The sequence below is a fragment of the Malurus melanocephalus genome, unplaced genomic scaffold, assembly GCF_030028575.1.
Source record: "Malurus melanocephalus ecotype Western Australia unplaced genomic scaffold, MMel_1.1 scaffold_307, whole genome shotgun sequence".
NCBI lineage: Eukaryota > Metazoa > Chordata > Aves > Passeriformes > Maluridae > Malurus > Malurus melanocephalus.
This window is the reverse complement of record NW_026623539.1, coordinates 881,834-896,334: the sequence shown is the minus strand read 5'-3', so window position 1 is coordinate 896,334 and position 14,501 is coordinate 881,834. Positions and strand designations below refer to the sequence as shown.

The 14,501-nt window shown below is 36.6% G+C and overlaps 1 protein-coding gene across 1 annotated transcript in view; it reads right to left on the bottom strand.

Moving 5' to 3' along the window:
• The window catches only part of TTC3 (tetratricopeptide repeat domain 3), a 58,456-nt gene that overhangs the window by 28,628 nt on the left and 15,327 nt on the right, over positions 1-14,501 (bottom strand). Inside the window, exons 12-17 of the mRNA XM_057377217.1 lie at positions 14,379-14,482; positions 13,244-13,424; positions 12,127-12,181; positions 3,319-3,379; positions 1,530-1,599; positions 1-72 (exon numbers count right to left, since the gene is read on the bottom strand). Of these exons, the coding sequence (XP_057233200.1) occupies positions 1-72; positions 1,530-1,599; positions 3,319-3,379; positions 12,127-12,181; positions 13,244-13,424; positions 14,379-14,482 (543 nt within the window). The remainder of the gene's footprint in view (positions 73-1,529; positions 1,600-3,318; positions 3,380-12,126; positions 12,182-13,243; positions 13,425-14,378; positions 14,483-14,501) is intronic.

The window sequence follows — 14,501 nt, the reverse complement described above, 5'->3', positions numbered from 1 at the left end:
TTCCTGGACCATGGTGGTGGCGCCGCCTTCCAGCCCTGGGGATTTCCCACCTGCCAAGGCACTGAAATGTCCCTAAAATGATAAAAAACACAGTAAGGAGAAGAAAACAAAATTTTCTTTTTTTTTTTTTCATTACTAAGTAAACAAAATACTTAATTTGGAAAAGAAATATTTGCTCAAATACTTCTCAAAGTGGAAATTCTCTGCCTCTTCCTGAATTGTTTCCCCATAATTTCACCTTTCAAGCAGCAAAGGAGATGCATTTTTGTAAAATTCTTAAATTACGTTTTCATGGAAAATGAAAAAAAAAATCCAGTTTTTATTCTGAATTTCCCTCCAGAAAGCTGCACCTTTCAAGCATCATTTTTACTCTTTTTACATTAAAAAATGCAATATTTTAATATTTAATATTTAAATAAAACCCCAAAAGCACAACCCAAACTGGTTTTCCTGGCTTTCACACTCCCATTTTGTATCCAAATATTTTGGGAAAAGCTGGGAATTTTTTCCTTCTGCAACACTTTGTGTSCAGCTCAGTTCATGCTGCCAGGTTTCAAAATCAATTCTTTTACTATATTAAGTTCTAAAATCATATTTTCACTATTAAAACTTCCTGAAATCTGCAGGAGTTTCCAGCAGGGAGACTGGAAATAATTCAGATTTATTTGAATTTTCTAAAACTGCTTGGTTAAACTGTCCCATGAAATTACAGAATAGAATTGTATTAAAATTATATTTCTAACATTATAATAGAAATTATATTTATAATAATTTAATATTTATATAGTTTAATGGTAATTTTCATGATAAATGAAGCAGATTAAATGAATTAAAATTAATTAAATTAATTAAAATATTCCTTTTAACATCAGTAATGAGTTATCAAAACAAAAATAGGTTTTTTATAGGAAATAAGGGGGTTTAGTGCAGGTCAAAACTGCACTTTTCTCCTAAATGCTCGTAAATTCAGATTTGTTCTGTGAGATAATTAATCAGAATAGAGATTTCTGGTATCTCCATCCCCCAATTAATTAACAGGGATGATTATTTAATTAATTAATTAAAAAGGTTAATTACGTGCATTCCCATGATTTCCTTCAAGAATTTATTGGTGTTAAGATCAGAGAAGGAGAATTCTCCCTCAATTTATGAATTTTTGAGTGGTTCAAAGAGCCATTCCACAAAATGCTGTGTGGTTATTTCCAAGAAAATATTCAGGCAGAAATTTGGGATTTATAAATCCCTGATAATTCCAGGTTTTACAGCAGGGGAAGAAAGAGAAATAAAAAGAAAATTTTGATTCCCAGGATAGAATAAATCAGAATAAATAAAGCGTAACCACGGAATTTCTGCCTCTGCTAAAAGCCATGCACAGCACAAAATGTGACATTTAATTAAATTAATAACTAAATTAAACAAAATAAACCAAGGTCAAATTTAATTTAATTTAAATAAACCAAGATTTTGAACAATTCTCCTAAAAAAATGACCAAATAATTTCCACTGGAGGAATTTCTAACTCTCATTACCTCGGGCACAGCACAAAAGTTTTTATTCTCCACAGCTTTAGACTCTTCTTTTTTCAAATCCAAGTGATCTCTGCAAAAAATCAGGACAGGGATATTTAAATGCACAATGGCATTTAAATCTTAATTTATTTTCAGGAAAATGTGATTTTTCACAGGTCTGGTCAAGTCCTCCAGCAGAGAAATAATTTTGGAGATGGTTCAGCTGCTTTTAAAAGGATTTGTTCCAGAGTAAATGATAACATTYAAAAATATTTAACATGAAATATTTAATATTTCTCCTCAAAGAAAGGGAAAGGAATCCAGTGATAATTCAGTGAAATGGCAGCAGTGACCTCTCCTGTTTCAGTTGTCAGTGATATTTAAAAAGTTATGGAAAAACAACAGAATTTGAAATAAACACTGATTAAAATAAATTTGGTTTTGTGGCTGCTCTCAGGTTAGGATGGGAATAAKCAGATTTCCTGAAGGTTTGGGTTCGTCTGCACCAGAAATCTGCCTTGGAAAAATTCCCTCTGAATGGAGACTTCCCAAATTTCCACATGAACATCAGATTTTCCTATTTAGGACCATCCTAAACACAACCCAAAACCTCTGGAGTACCACCAGAAACKATGATTTCCCCTCCCAAAATTTCAATGGAAATATTATATTATATACAAATATTATCCAGAAAACCTCGAGCAAAATCAATCTGAACTCCCTGAATTTTGGCCCCAAATAATTCACCAATAATTCACATTTTTGCTCCCCAGGGAGAAAATGAACAGACTTAAAATCAAATATTGAGGGAAAATTGGAGCCAGCCAACAACTGAAGGACTCCAAATAAAGTTTTATTCTTGTAATCAAACCTGAGACTGATTTAAAAACAAGATTTCATCTTTTTCTGTGAGTTCTGCAAGCCTCAGAAAAGTTTTAGGAATTATTTGGTGCAGAGAGGCCTTGGGAACGAGATAAGAGGGAGTTGTGGGGTGACTTTGGGTGTAACAAAGGTACAAAATTCACATTATCCCTCAGCTTCTGGGGATCAACTCTGAACAAAAAATATTCCAATTATGCCCTCATTTCCTAAAATGTTAGGAATAAAAGTATTAATRATGATATAGAAGAATGGTTGTTTAGCAAAGGAGGGCATGAAGAAATTCAGCTGAATGTGCTAGAATTGAGCTAGACATCAGGAAGGATTAACAAAGATAAATAAAGCATAAGAATAGGAAGATGYAACCRCAAGGCATACACRAGGGAGCTTTTGCARGATGGGTGACTAACTGTTGTCGCAATATGGGGGGCTAACTGTTATTAWWGGAAAARGCAACATCAGCAGAAGTATGAAGAAATCTAACCGCAAGTAGGCACATAGGGGTGGGATTAACTATTATTGTACTATCCAATAATGAGCTATGCTTGTGCAATATGTATGAGCTTATTATGTTGATTATAAAAATGCAAAGATTCCCAAATAAAATTGAGGCTTGCTGATCATGAAAACTTGAGGTTTGTCTCCCGCGACTTCTTCCCAACACTAATAATGGAGGATATTCATGTTTCCAGAATTTATTTAATATTAAATTGATGAGAATTTATTTAATATTTAAATTGTAACCCTTGTTCTTGGTAAAAGCTGGGATTCTGGGGATTTTATCTAGATACCGGGATATAAAACAATATCTGTAAAATCAGGACACATTAAAGTCAAAACCATCAGTGACAAACAGCACATCCAAGTGACATTAATGCTACATAAATAACTCCAAATAATAGTAAATTTAAAAATAAAAAGTATTTCTTACCTCATCTTTTCATGATCGCAAGTTTTGGGTTTTGGCTTTCGTTTGTTTTGCTGACTTTGGTCTGTAATGGAAAAAAAAGGATTTTAAATAAAATGATCATTGATTAAAACAAGCAAAAAAATGCATTTGGAACTCACATTTTGCTCAATAGATTGGAAATCTTAAAAACTGTCAAGGTCAAAACCAACACAACCAAAAATTGGTAATATTATGAATTTGGTGTTAGTTTTGTTCAAGAGAACAGGATTTTATTAATCCTCTAAAGGGGAAAGGTGCTCCAAATAAATAGAGGAATGTTAAAATCCTGCAAGGTATGATCTATCTGCACAAAATTGGAATTATTACAGTGGACTCAGAAAATGGGAATTATTGAAGTGGATAAATTATTAAAGTGGACTCACAAGATTCGAATTATTAGAGTGGACTCACAAAATTGCAATTATTCAAATGGACTCACAAAATGGAAGTTATTAAAGTAGACTCACAAAATCGGAATTATTAGAGTGGACACACAAAATTTAAATTATTTAAATGTACTCACAAATTGGAATTATTGAAGTGGACTCATAAAATGGGAATATTAAGTTGGACTCAAAATTGAAATTATTGACGTGGACTCACAAAATGGGAATTATCAGAGTGGACTCATGAAATTGAAATTATTCAAATGGACTCACAAAATGGGAATTATTAAAGTGGACTCCAAGCTAAAGAAATCAGTCTGTGCTATAAAAGCAGAAATGTGGGATTTATGATTATAATTTTATTGATATTATTATTTTATCTCTTATATATATAATTATTGTTTTATATATTATCATATATGTATTATTATAAAATTATGTATTGTATATTATAATACTCATTGTACATTATGCAATATATTATAAAATAACAATGCAATATTTTATAGATTTTTCTTACAATTGTTTKGGGTTTTTGGGATTKTTTTTTTGTGATTCTATCAGAGAMCAACCAAAATTTTTGAAGGGAATAAAGGATCCCTGTGGAAATTCAAATTTTCTTGGATAAAGTGATGAGGAAGAATTTGCCRCTCCAAAACCCCAGAGTTCAATTAATTTAATTTAATTTTGACCCCTGTTGATCCCAAGTGCCAACAAACAGGCAGATGGCCCTGGTCACACAGAAATGAACAGGACAGGGGGGAAATCCYCAAAACAAGGACTTCTCACTGAGACCAATTCCCTTTTCACTCTCAAAATCCACCTCAAACACTTCCCACAAAGTGAAGATCCAGGGATCCACCCTGTTGTGCAACAGTTACTGGGGAAACAAGGAGGAAGAAAATATKATTTAATTCTTTATTGTGATGGTCAGACCAAGRAATTCCTGCTTTTAACTGCAGGATCTTATTTTTTATTGGGTACAGCCATTGAAAAACAGAGGAGCAAGAAAATAAGATTTAATTCTTTAGATTTAATTCTTTATCATGATGGTCACACCCGGGAATTCCTGCCACTAACTGCAAAAATCTTTTTAATTGGGTACAACCATTGGAAAAACAGAGGGGGAAGAAAATATGATTTAATTTTTTTATTGTGATGGTCAGAGCCGGCAATTCCTTCTTTTAACTGCAAAGTCTTATTTTTTATTGGGTACAGCCATTGTAAAAACAGAGGAGGAAAAAATTTAATTCTTTATTGTGAGGTCAGACCCAGGAATTCCTGGTTTAACTGCAAAATCTTCCTTTATTTATTTGGTACAGCTATTGGAAAAACAGAGGAGGAAGAAAACATGATTTAATTCTCTCRGTTAATTCCTTATTATGATGGTCAGACCAAGGAATTCCTGCCATTAACTGCAAAATCTTMTTTTTTAATTGGACACAACCACAGGAAAAAAATCCTGGATTGAAATTCTGGTTTATTGTGATGCTCAATGACCAGAAAATCAAATTTGAAAGGAGGAGGAGTTCTTAATGCCATAAATGAAGTTTTAGTGACCGTCTGTGCTGAAAAATGATACCCAGAGTATTTGAAACACAAAATACTGAGAGACACCAACCGTGGAAAAATAAAAACCCAGCCCTGAGCGCTCTCCCTGCAGGCAGGGGAGGTGTCCCACAACATTCCTCAGGTTTAATCACACCCATGGGCACTCCAGGCCTTGTGCCAGGAGCTTTTTCACATTAAAAGCTACTCAAAGACTTAAAATTTCAATTAATCAGCCAAAAAAAAAATTGAGAGGCACGAGGACTGAACAAGCTCAGAATWATTTCATGAACCATTCCTTGAGTGGAGATCTGCTGGAACACATAAAAACTCCAAAATCACTACACTAAAAATCACCACAAATTCCTGTTAAAAATGTTATTTCAATGATGGAAAACAAGGAATTTCAATGATATTTCAATGATGGAAAACAAGAATCCTCCTGAAAGCCAAAAAACCCTTSCTGCCCATCACCATTTAACCACCCAGAGGCTGAAATATTTCACTTTGCTTCGTTTTGTGTTACTTTCCCTTTAAGAACCAACAAAACTCTCAAAAAAATGTTAGTGGAGAGGAAAGAAACCATTTCACCAAGAAAGGAAGGAATTAATCAATTAATCAATTAATATTTTCACTTATTGATCTGATTTCAAGAGCCATTCAACGCAAATTACTGCAGAAACGATTTCCCTCAGAAACAACTCTTCCCGTGCAACACCTGACTCAAAATGCTGATTAAAACGCTTGAAATTCAGAATAAATTTTTAAAAAGTTAAATAAAGGCAACAAGCAAATCTTGATTTGGTTAAAATACTGAAGGAAATGTATTAAATTCAACAGCAAACACGATTTACTTACCCCAGAAACACTGAAAAATATTAGTAGGGGTGTGACTTTTCTTAACACTTTCCGTGAGGAGGGACCAAAGATATTTAATAAAAACACAGAGCAGCTCAAAAAAGCAGAACATGAAGACAAAAGGCAGGAAGTAGAGGGAAAAATAAATTAAAAAGGCCAGTAAATTTACGATAATATAACGGGGCATGAAGTTCCTTGCCATGAAAACTCCTGCAAGCTCAGTGAACAAAGCGAAGAGGGGAAAAAAAATGGTTTTTGCTCCCCACCCACAGGGAAAGTGGGGCCTTGTGGTCACTGGGAGCCTCCTCCTCCTCTTCCTCCTCCCTTCAAATCAAATATTTTGCTCTGCACAACGCGGGGGAGGAGGAAGGGAGAAGAGAAACTGAAAATAAAGTAAAAAAATTTAAAACTAATTTAAAAATAAGTCACRGAACGAGCTGTTTGAAATTGCTGCGTCCAGTGCGGCCTGCGGTCTTGCGGTGTTTCTGCGCTGGAATTGTCGGTGCTGCCCTAAAATTATCCCTTTTCCTTCCTCAATTTCCCCAAAATTCCCCTAAAATTCCCCCAAAAATCAGCCATCCTGCCCTTCCCCACCCCTCTGGCCAGGCTGGCACCGCCTCACTGGGCAGAATTCCCAATTTATTGTTTAAATTCCATCCTGTCCCGTGACAGAGTAAAGGAGAGTCATTTCCTGGAGCTGCTGGATAAGGGCCGGGAGAAAACGTGAAAAAAAGAGATAAAAACCCCGAAATAGGATGGTGAAACTAGCTGGGAATGGGGCAGGGACAGATAATGAGGGATTTGGGGGCTTTGGGGCAAAATTGGGTAAAAAAAACCCAACAGCAAACAGCCCTTGAAGGGCTCAAGGGAAGGTTGGGAATCCAAACCCCACAGACCCCTTTAGACCCCAAACAAAAGGATTTCCAGAGGGAAGGTTGGGGGGATCTCAGAGAATCCAAACCCCACAGACCCCTTTAGATCCCAAACAAAAGGATTTCCAGCATCCCAATCCCACAGACCCTTTTAAACTCCAGGAGCACAAAAGGATTTCCAGAGGGAAGGTTGGGGATCTCAAAGAATCCAAACTCACAGATCCCTTTAGACCCAAAACAAAAGGATTTCCAGCATCCAAACCACAGAGGCCCTTTTAAACTCCAGGAGCACAAAAGGATTTCCAGAGGGAAGATTGGGGGATTTCAGGGAATCCAAACCCCACAGATCCCTTTAGAGCATGAAAGGATTTCCAGAAGAGGGAAGACTGGGGGATTTCAGAGAATTCAAACCCCACAATCTCCTTTAGACCCTGAACAAAAGGATTTCCAGCATCCAAACCCCACAGACCCTTTTAGACCCCAAACAAAAGGATTTCCAGAGGGAAGGTTGGGGAATTTCAGGGAATCCAAACCCCACAGACCCTTTTAGACCCCAAGAGCACAAAAGGATTTCCAGCATCCAAACCCCACAGACCCCTTTAGATCTCGAACGAAAGGCTTTCCAGAGGGAAAATTGGGGGATTTCAAGGAATCCAAACCCCACAGACCCCTTTGGACTCCAGGAGCACAAAAGGATTTCCAGAGGGAAGACTGGGGGATTTCAGGCAATCCAAACCCCACAGACCCCTTTAGACCTGTAAGAGACCGACTAAAGATCCTTGACTGTCTCACGATCATTGAGACTGAACACCCCAAAAAGGAGAACCCCGAGGGGAAGAAAAGGGGGACTCTTTGCTTAAAGGAGTCCGAGCCTGATCAAGGTGGGGTGACTGCCAGATTTCCAGCTCCTAGGCTGGCAGGTACAACGTGTCCACCATGGATGGCTGTGCTGTTTAAAGAGAGCGTTGCGACCTCGTGGATGGACATTCTCTCCCCACTGCTCGGCCGATCTTCTCCATGCTCCACAAGTTTCCATCAGGTTTCCATGCTTCACAACCCCCTGACTTGCTGCCACCCACTTTCAAAAGGAGTCCGAGCCAGATCAAGGTGGAGCCAGATTTCCAGCTCATGCTTCACAACCCCTCCCCTGGCTTGCAGCCACTCACTTTAAAAAAGACTATAAAAAGTCTCYCCGAGAAGACCCCGATAGAGATCTCYCCCGACGGATGCTGGCGAACCCATGGAACTTCGGAGGATTCGTCTGAGCCATTGATAGCTATAACCCCACCCTCTCTCTCTCACCCTCCTCTATCGCAAAATATCCAAATAAATTRTTCTTGATTATTTAAAGCATATATATTTGCCCCTCGTTTTCTTTTGCACTCTGAGATTCTGATAACGAACCCTCACGAYTCTCGCTTGAGTTAAGCAGATCGTGACAAGACCCCAAACAAAAGGATTTCCAGAAGAGGAAAATGCTCAGGAATAATTCCAGGGAGTTGCTGGTGCAGCCTCGGGGTGTCCCAAATTGGGCCAGAAAAGTATTTTTGGATGATTTCAGCATCCCCTCCTCAGCTCCAGGCCATTCCTGTCCCTCCATCCCTTATCCCAAATCCCCCTCCAGCTCTCCTGCAGCCACTTTAGGTCCTGGAAGGGAAAATGAATGCTACAATTGCTGTTCCACACCCCATTTGATCCCACTGGGATCAAACCACGAGGGAAAGGTTTTTTACCCCACTGAGCACAGAGAGAAAGCAGAAAAAAATGGCAAAATGTCAATTTGGAACCCTGCATTACCCGGAATTTATTGTAAATTAGTATTTATTTGTGAGGGCAGTACAATCCATGTCTTGACATGGAATTTGGGCAGATTGACCCCGACACAACCCCAAGGACTGTCCTAATATTTATAGGACAGGGCTGGGTGTGCTTTTGTGATGCTAGCTAGTAGAAATATAGATGTAGGCTCTAGGAACTATTCTAATTATTATTATTCCAATTATTCTAATTTATTATTATTGCTATTATTATTATAATTATTATTATTCCAATTATGCTAATTTTTATTCTAATAATTATTCCAAATTTTCTAATTATTATTATTCCATTTATTTCTTTATTATTATTCTATTTATTCTAATTATTATTCCAATTATTCTTATTATTATTCTAATTATTTGTTTATTATTATTCTATTTATTCTAATTATTATTCTATTCATTCTAATTATTATTATTCCAACTATTCTAATTATTATTATTCCAACTATTCCAATTATTCTAGTTATTCTTCTTCTTATTATTATAATTTTTAGTATTCTATTTATTCCAATTATTATTATTCTAATTATTCTCATTTTTGTATTTGTAACTTTAGAAATTGTAGGGTGATAAGGAAGTTATCAGTTTTGATAACCTTATCAAATGCACACTGGAAAGCATTAAGGGATAATTATCATAGAAGCTTTTCAGAGGAAGAATTTGTGTTTTAGTAAAAGAACTGACTGACCCTATAGAAAAGGGGGATTSATATAGGGGGTTAAGGTGTTAATAGTAAAAAAATTTACTAACCCTAGTAAATAGAAAAGAGGGGATTGATATCRGGGACTGAGGAGTTAATAGTAAAATAATTAAGTAACCCCATAGATTGATATAGGGGACTAAGGAGTTAAAGGAATTTACTAATCCTACAGGAAAAGGGGAATTTATATAGGGGACTAAGGAGCTAAAAGAATTGACTAACCCTATAGAAAAGGGGAGATTGATATAGGGGACTAAGGAGTTAAAATAATTGACCAACCCTATAGAAAAGGGGGGATTGATACAGGGGACCAAGGAGTTCCCAGTAACTGTGAACTCATGSTCTGGCTCAGGGAAAGCCAGGTTTAATCAAGATGTCATTTATTAATCACACAAATAAGATATTGTAGGAACGAAGATGAGCAAAACCCAGCACTGCTCTTTAGGACCCCAAACCCTACAAAGCAGCCCCGAGGTCTGGACAGACCCCAAGAAACTCAGGGTGAGAGATCCCTGCAGTGTTCTAAGTGAACAAAAATCATCAAAAACCATTGCCTGATCAGTGATCACCACTGAGAGTGGGCAATCAATTGATTTGGGGGGAATTTGGGGGAATTTTTTGGGGGAATTTGGGGGAATTTTGAGGAAATTTTGTGAGGAATTTTGGGGGGCAATTTGGGGAAAATCTGAGCAATTTGGGGGAATTTTTGAGGGAAAATTTGGGGGAATTTTGGGACATTTTGGGGGAATTTTGGGRAATTTTGGGRAATTTTGTGAGGAATTTTGAGAGAATTTTTTGGGGAATTTTTTGGGTGATTTTAGGGAGAATTTTTAGGAGCACAGCGTTCTGTGCTCCAGGTGAACAAAAATCATCTTAAACCACTGCCTGATCAGTGATCACCACTGATAAAGGGTAATCAACTGATTTGGGGGGAATTTGAGGGGGAATCTTGGGAAATTTTGTGAGGAATTTTGGGTGGCAATTTGGGGAAAATCTGAGGAATTTGGGGGAATTTCTCAGGGGAAAATTTGGGGGAATTTTGGGGAATTTTGGGGGGAATTTGGGGGAATTTTGAGAGAATTTTGGGGGAGAATTTTTTGGGGGATTTTAGGAAGAATTTTTAGGAGCACAGCGTTTTGTGCTCCAGGTGAACAAAAATCATCAGAAAGCATTGTCTGATCAGTGATCACCACTGATAAAGGGTAATCAATTTATATAGAGGGAATCTGGGGGAATTTTGAGGAATTTGGGGGAATTTTGGGCTTCCCAGGTTGATTTTAGGGAGAATTTTTCAGGGGAATTTGGGGGGGAATTTTGAAGGGGAATTTTAAGGGGGAATTTTTCGGGGGAATTCCAGGGGATTTTGAGGAATTTTGACTCTGATCTATACCACCACTAACTGAAATTCAGGATTTATTTCCCCTAAATAAATGAATATATTGGGTTTGCCATCCTTTATCTGAGGGACAAACTCACATAAAAGATGGAACCCTTGGGCACAAAYCAAGTCTGGCCCTAAACCAAATCCTGGAGAAGGGATTTGGAAAGGCAGGGCCTCCCCACCCTCCCAGGGAACAATTCCTGCCCCAAATCCCACCCAAATCTCCCCAAAAACTTTTCCAGGCTSAACAATCCCAACTCTCCCAGCCTGTCTTCACAAAAGAAGAAAAATCTTCATTTTTTTTCCCAGCACTCCACATCTTCCCAACAAAAACACCTCGACTTTTCCCGTGCAAACTTCCCCACATTTTCCAATTCCCAAAAAATCCTTCAATCCTCCAAAACATCCACGGGTGGCCAGAGCTCAGCAGAACTGGATCACTTTTTTCACACCTCATTTAAAAATATTTCACAATATTTATTTAAAAATATTTCACCTGCAGGGGTTTCCCAAAAATCACATTTTCAGGTGATGGATTGAAAAATACCCAGGAACAGGCACCAAAAGCTTCACACAAATGAAAGAACTGATAAAAACCCCAAGGAAAAATGAGGAAAATAYTTCCTTTTGAGGCTCAGAACTGCCTGCATTTCATTTTTAGTGCAGAAAAGAAACTCAGACACGGGGGGAGTTCTGTGGGGTGGGACTTTTCTCTATAAAATGATTTTTTTTTTAAAAAAAAGCCCTAAACATGATCAGGAAATCACACTTAACTCTGAAAGCCTGCAGCTAAAAATCCACCCTGCCCAATATTTTGTGGTTCCTTTCCTTTTCACTTGCAGAATTATTTAATTATCCACAAATTAATTGTAGATATTATTTAATTTTCCACATATTAATTGTAAATATCCACAAATAAATTGTAAATATTCACTTTCTTAAATTCTGATCYTTTCAGATGATGGCTCAGGAGGAGGGAAATTTCTAAGATTTCCACTCTGTGACTCAACTTTTGCTTTTTAGTTTCAGTTTCAATTCTGAATTCAGACAGATTCAAATCACAAAAGCAGCCAGGAATTCAGAGAGAAACACAGAAGTGACAAAAAAAATGAGTAAAAGAGGATTGTTTGTTGTGAAAATAAGAGGAAATGTGATTTTGGTTGTGAATTATGGCAACAGAAGAGGAAGAGGTGGCTGTGATTTGATAAAAGAAAAAAAAACTCACTCAGAGGCAGCTCCAGCGTGGAAACTTTGCCTTCTGCTGGCTGGGTCTCAGTCACCTGCTGGCAAAAATATCAGATTACAAACCCCAAATCAATCCCACTCACTGAATTTAAACAAAGAAAAAAAAAAACAAGACTGAAAATAACCAAAACAAAAGAAAAAACCAAAAAGCCCCAAAAGAACAAAAAAAATCCCAAAAAACAAAAACAAAAAAAAACCCAAAAACAAAACAAAACAAAAAAAAAACCCCAAAAAACCCCAAAAACAGAGAAAAAAATCCCAAAACCAAAAAACTCAACACCTAAATGAAAATGTGCTGTATTATGTTCTTAATCAAGAGGTAAAAAAAATTAATTTCATTCATCATTTCATTAATCAAAGTGCTTTTGTGATGATTTTTCCCCAATTGTCACATCACTTTAGATCCCTTACAAACCTGAACAACAAATTTCCCAGCCTTTTTCACCCCCAGGGCACACAGAGAGGTTTCATGGGGAAAACAGAAAATCCCTGAGCATTTCTAGGCCTTTCTCCACTCATATTCCACTCAAAAAAACCTCCAAAATGCCATTTCCTGCCCTTCTGGTTTCGTTTTCTCAGTTCCACGTCACAGCCCAGAGCCCTCCCCCTGCTCTGAGAGCATAAACAGCTCCCCCTTATCTCTGCTTTCAACTCTTCTGCTGTAAATTCAATTTTTTTATCATTATTTTCTGCATTTTGCAGCTTTTTTATACCATAATTCATAGCTGAATGTTGGCATGTAAATATATATTATGGCATAAAAATGATCATTTGTTATCTTGAAATAACAAGAGGAAAAACACTAAAAATTCAAAATTATTTCCTGAAATTATTTCCTTAAAATTATTTCCTGAAATTATTTCCTTAAAATTATTTCCTGAAATTCCTAATTAATATAAAAACCTGACACTGGCCATCTCCTCCTCCCACCTCCTTTAAATCCTAATTTCTGGGGTGGAAAATAAAAATAAATAAAAAAAATAAAAATTCTGGGCCAGAAAATTTTTGACAGTGAAATATCCCAAGGAAAAGCCCCAATTCTGCACATTCTGCAGGTGGGGATGGAGCCACTGGGAATCCCAAAAATCCAGCTGTACCTCGGTTTTGTGTTTTTGGGGACCAGGATGAAATTTGGGGTCAGCCTGGGCTCCCTTCCCATCCTCTTCTTCTTTTTGCTCCTGGGAGGTGACTAAAGCACATTTTGATTCCTTCTCCTCATTTTCTCCTTTTTTTTGCTCCTGGGAGGTGATCAAGGGAGATTTGGAAGGGCTGCAGCTTCTGATGGGTAAAAAGAGAGAATTTCCCAGTGTTTTTCTCCATATTTAAAACACACGGGACAAGGAAAAGGTGATTTATAAAAGAAATTGGCCCCTCTTTGAGGTGTAATTCCATCAAGATATCGAAAAAATTTCATCAGTCATTTTTTTACAACTCTAAATTACACAGCCCAAATTTGTGCAAAAACACAGTAACAACCAAAAAACCACATTTTCTACAAAATGGAGTGGAATTGAATGACTACACTTATAAATTTAAAAATTAAATAATTAATAACGGCAATTAAGTAATTACTAATGGCAATTAATAATGAAAAATACCCCACCCCCACTGCTTTGGATGCTCAAGATAGATTTATTCAGTTCTTAGAAGTCCCCTGTACTCCTGGGCTGCATCCTGATCAATTTATTCCTTTTATTTATTGAGAAATAACCAAGTTCACACCATATTAAGCAGATTAATTCCAATTGGCCCCGCTTTGAGGTGTAATTCCATCAAGATATCGAAAAAATTTCACCAGTCATTTTTTTACAACTCTAAATTACACAGCCCAAACTTGTGCAAAAACACAGTAACAACCAAAAAACCACATTTTCTACAAAATGGAGTGGAATTGAATGACTTAATTTATATATTTAGAAATTAATTCATTAATAATGGCAATTAATAATGAAAAATATCCTGCCCCCACTGTTTTAGATGCTCAAGATAAATTTATTCAGTTCTTAGAAGGCCTCTGTACTGCTGGGTTGTATTTTGGCCAATTTATTCCTTTTATTTACTGTTAGATAACCAAGTTTATACCATATCTATTAAATCTCATACAAAGCATTGCTAATTAAAAATAAATTTATTAAGAAAAATAAATAAAAATAAAATAAAAATAAATAAATAAATAAATAAATAAATAAATAGTAAATAAATAAAAATCAAGCACAAGTGGCAATTCCTTACTTTTTCTCAGGCAGAGGCTTCCCCGGTTTCTGCTCCTGTTTGCCACCTACAGAAAACAAAATAAAGAGGAGAAATGAAACCCCAAACGGGGCTGATTTCCAAAGTCAAATCCCCAAGCCAGAA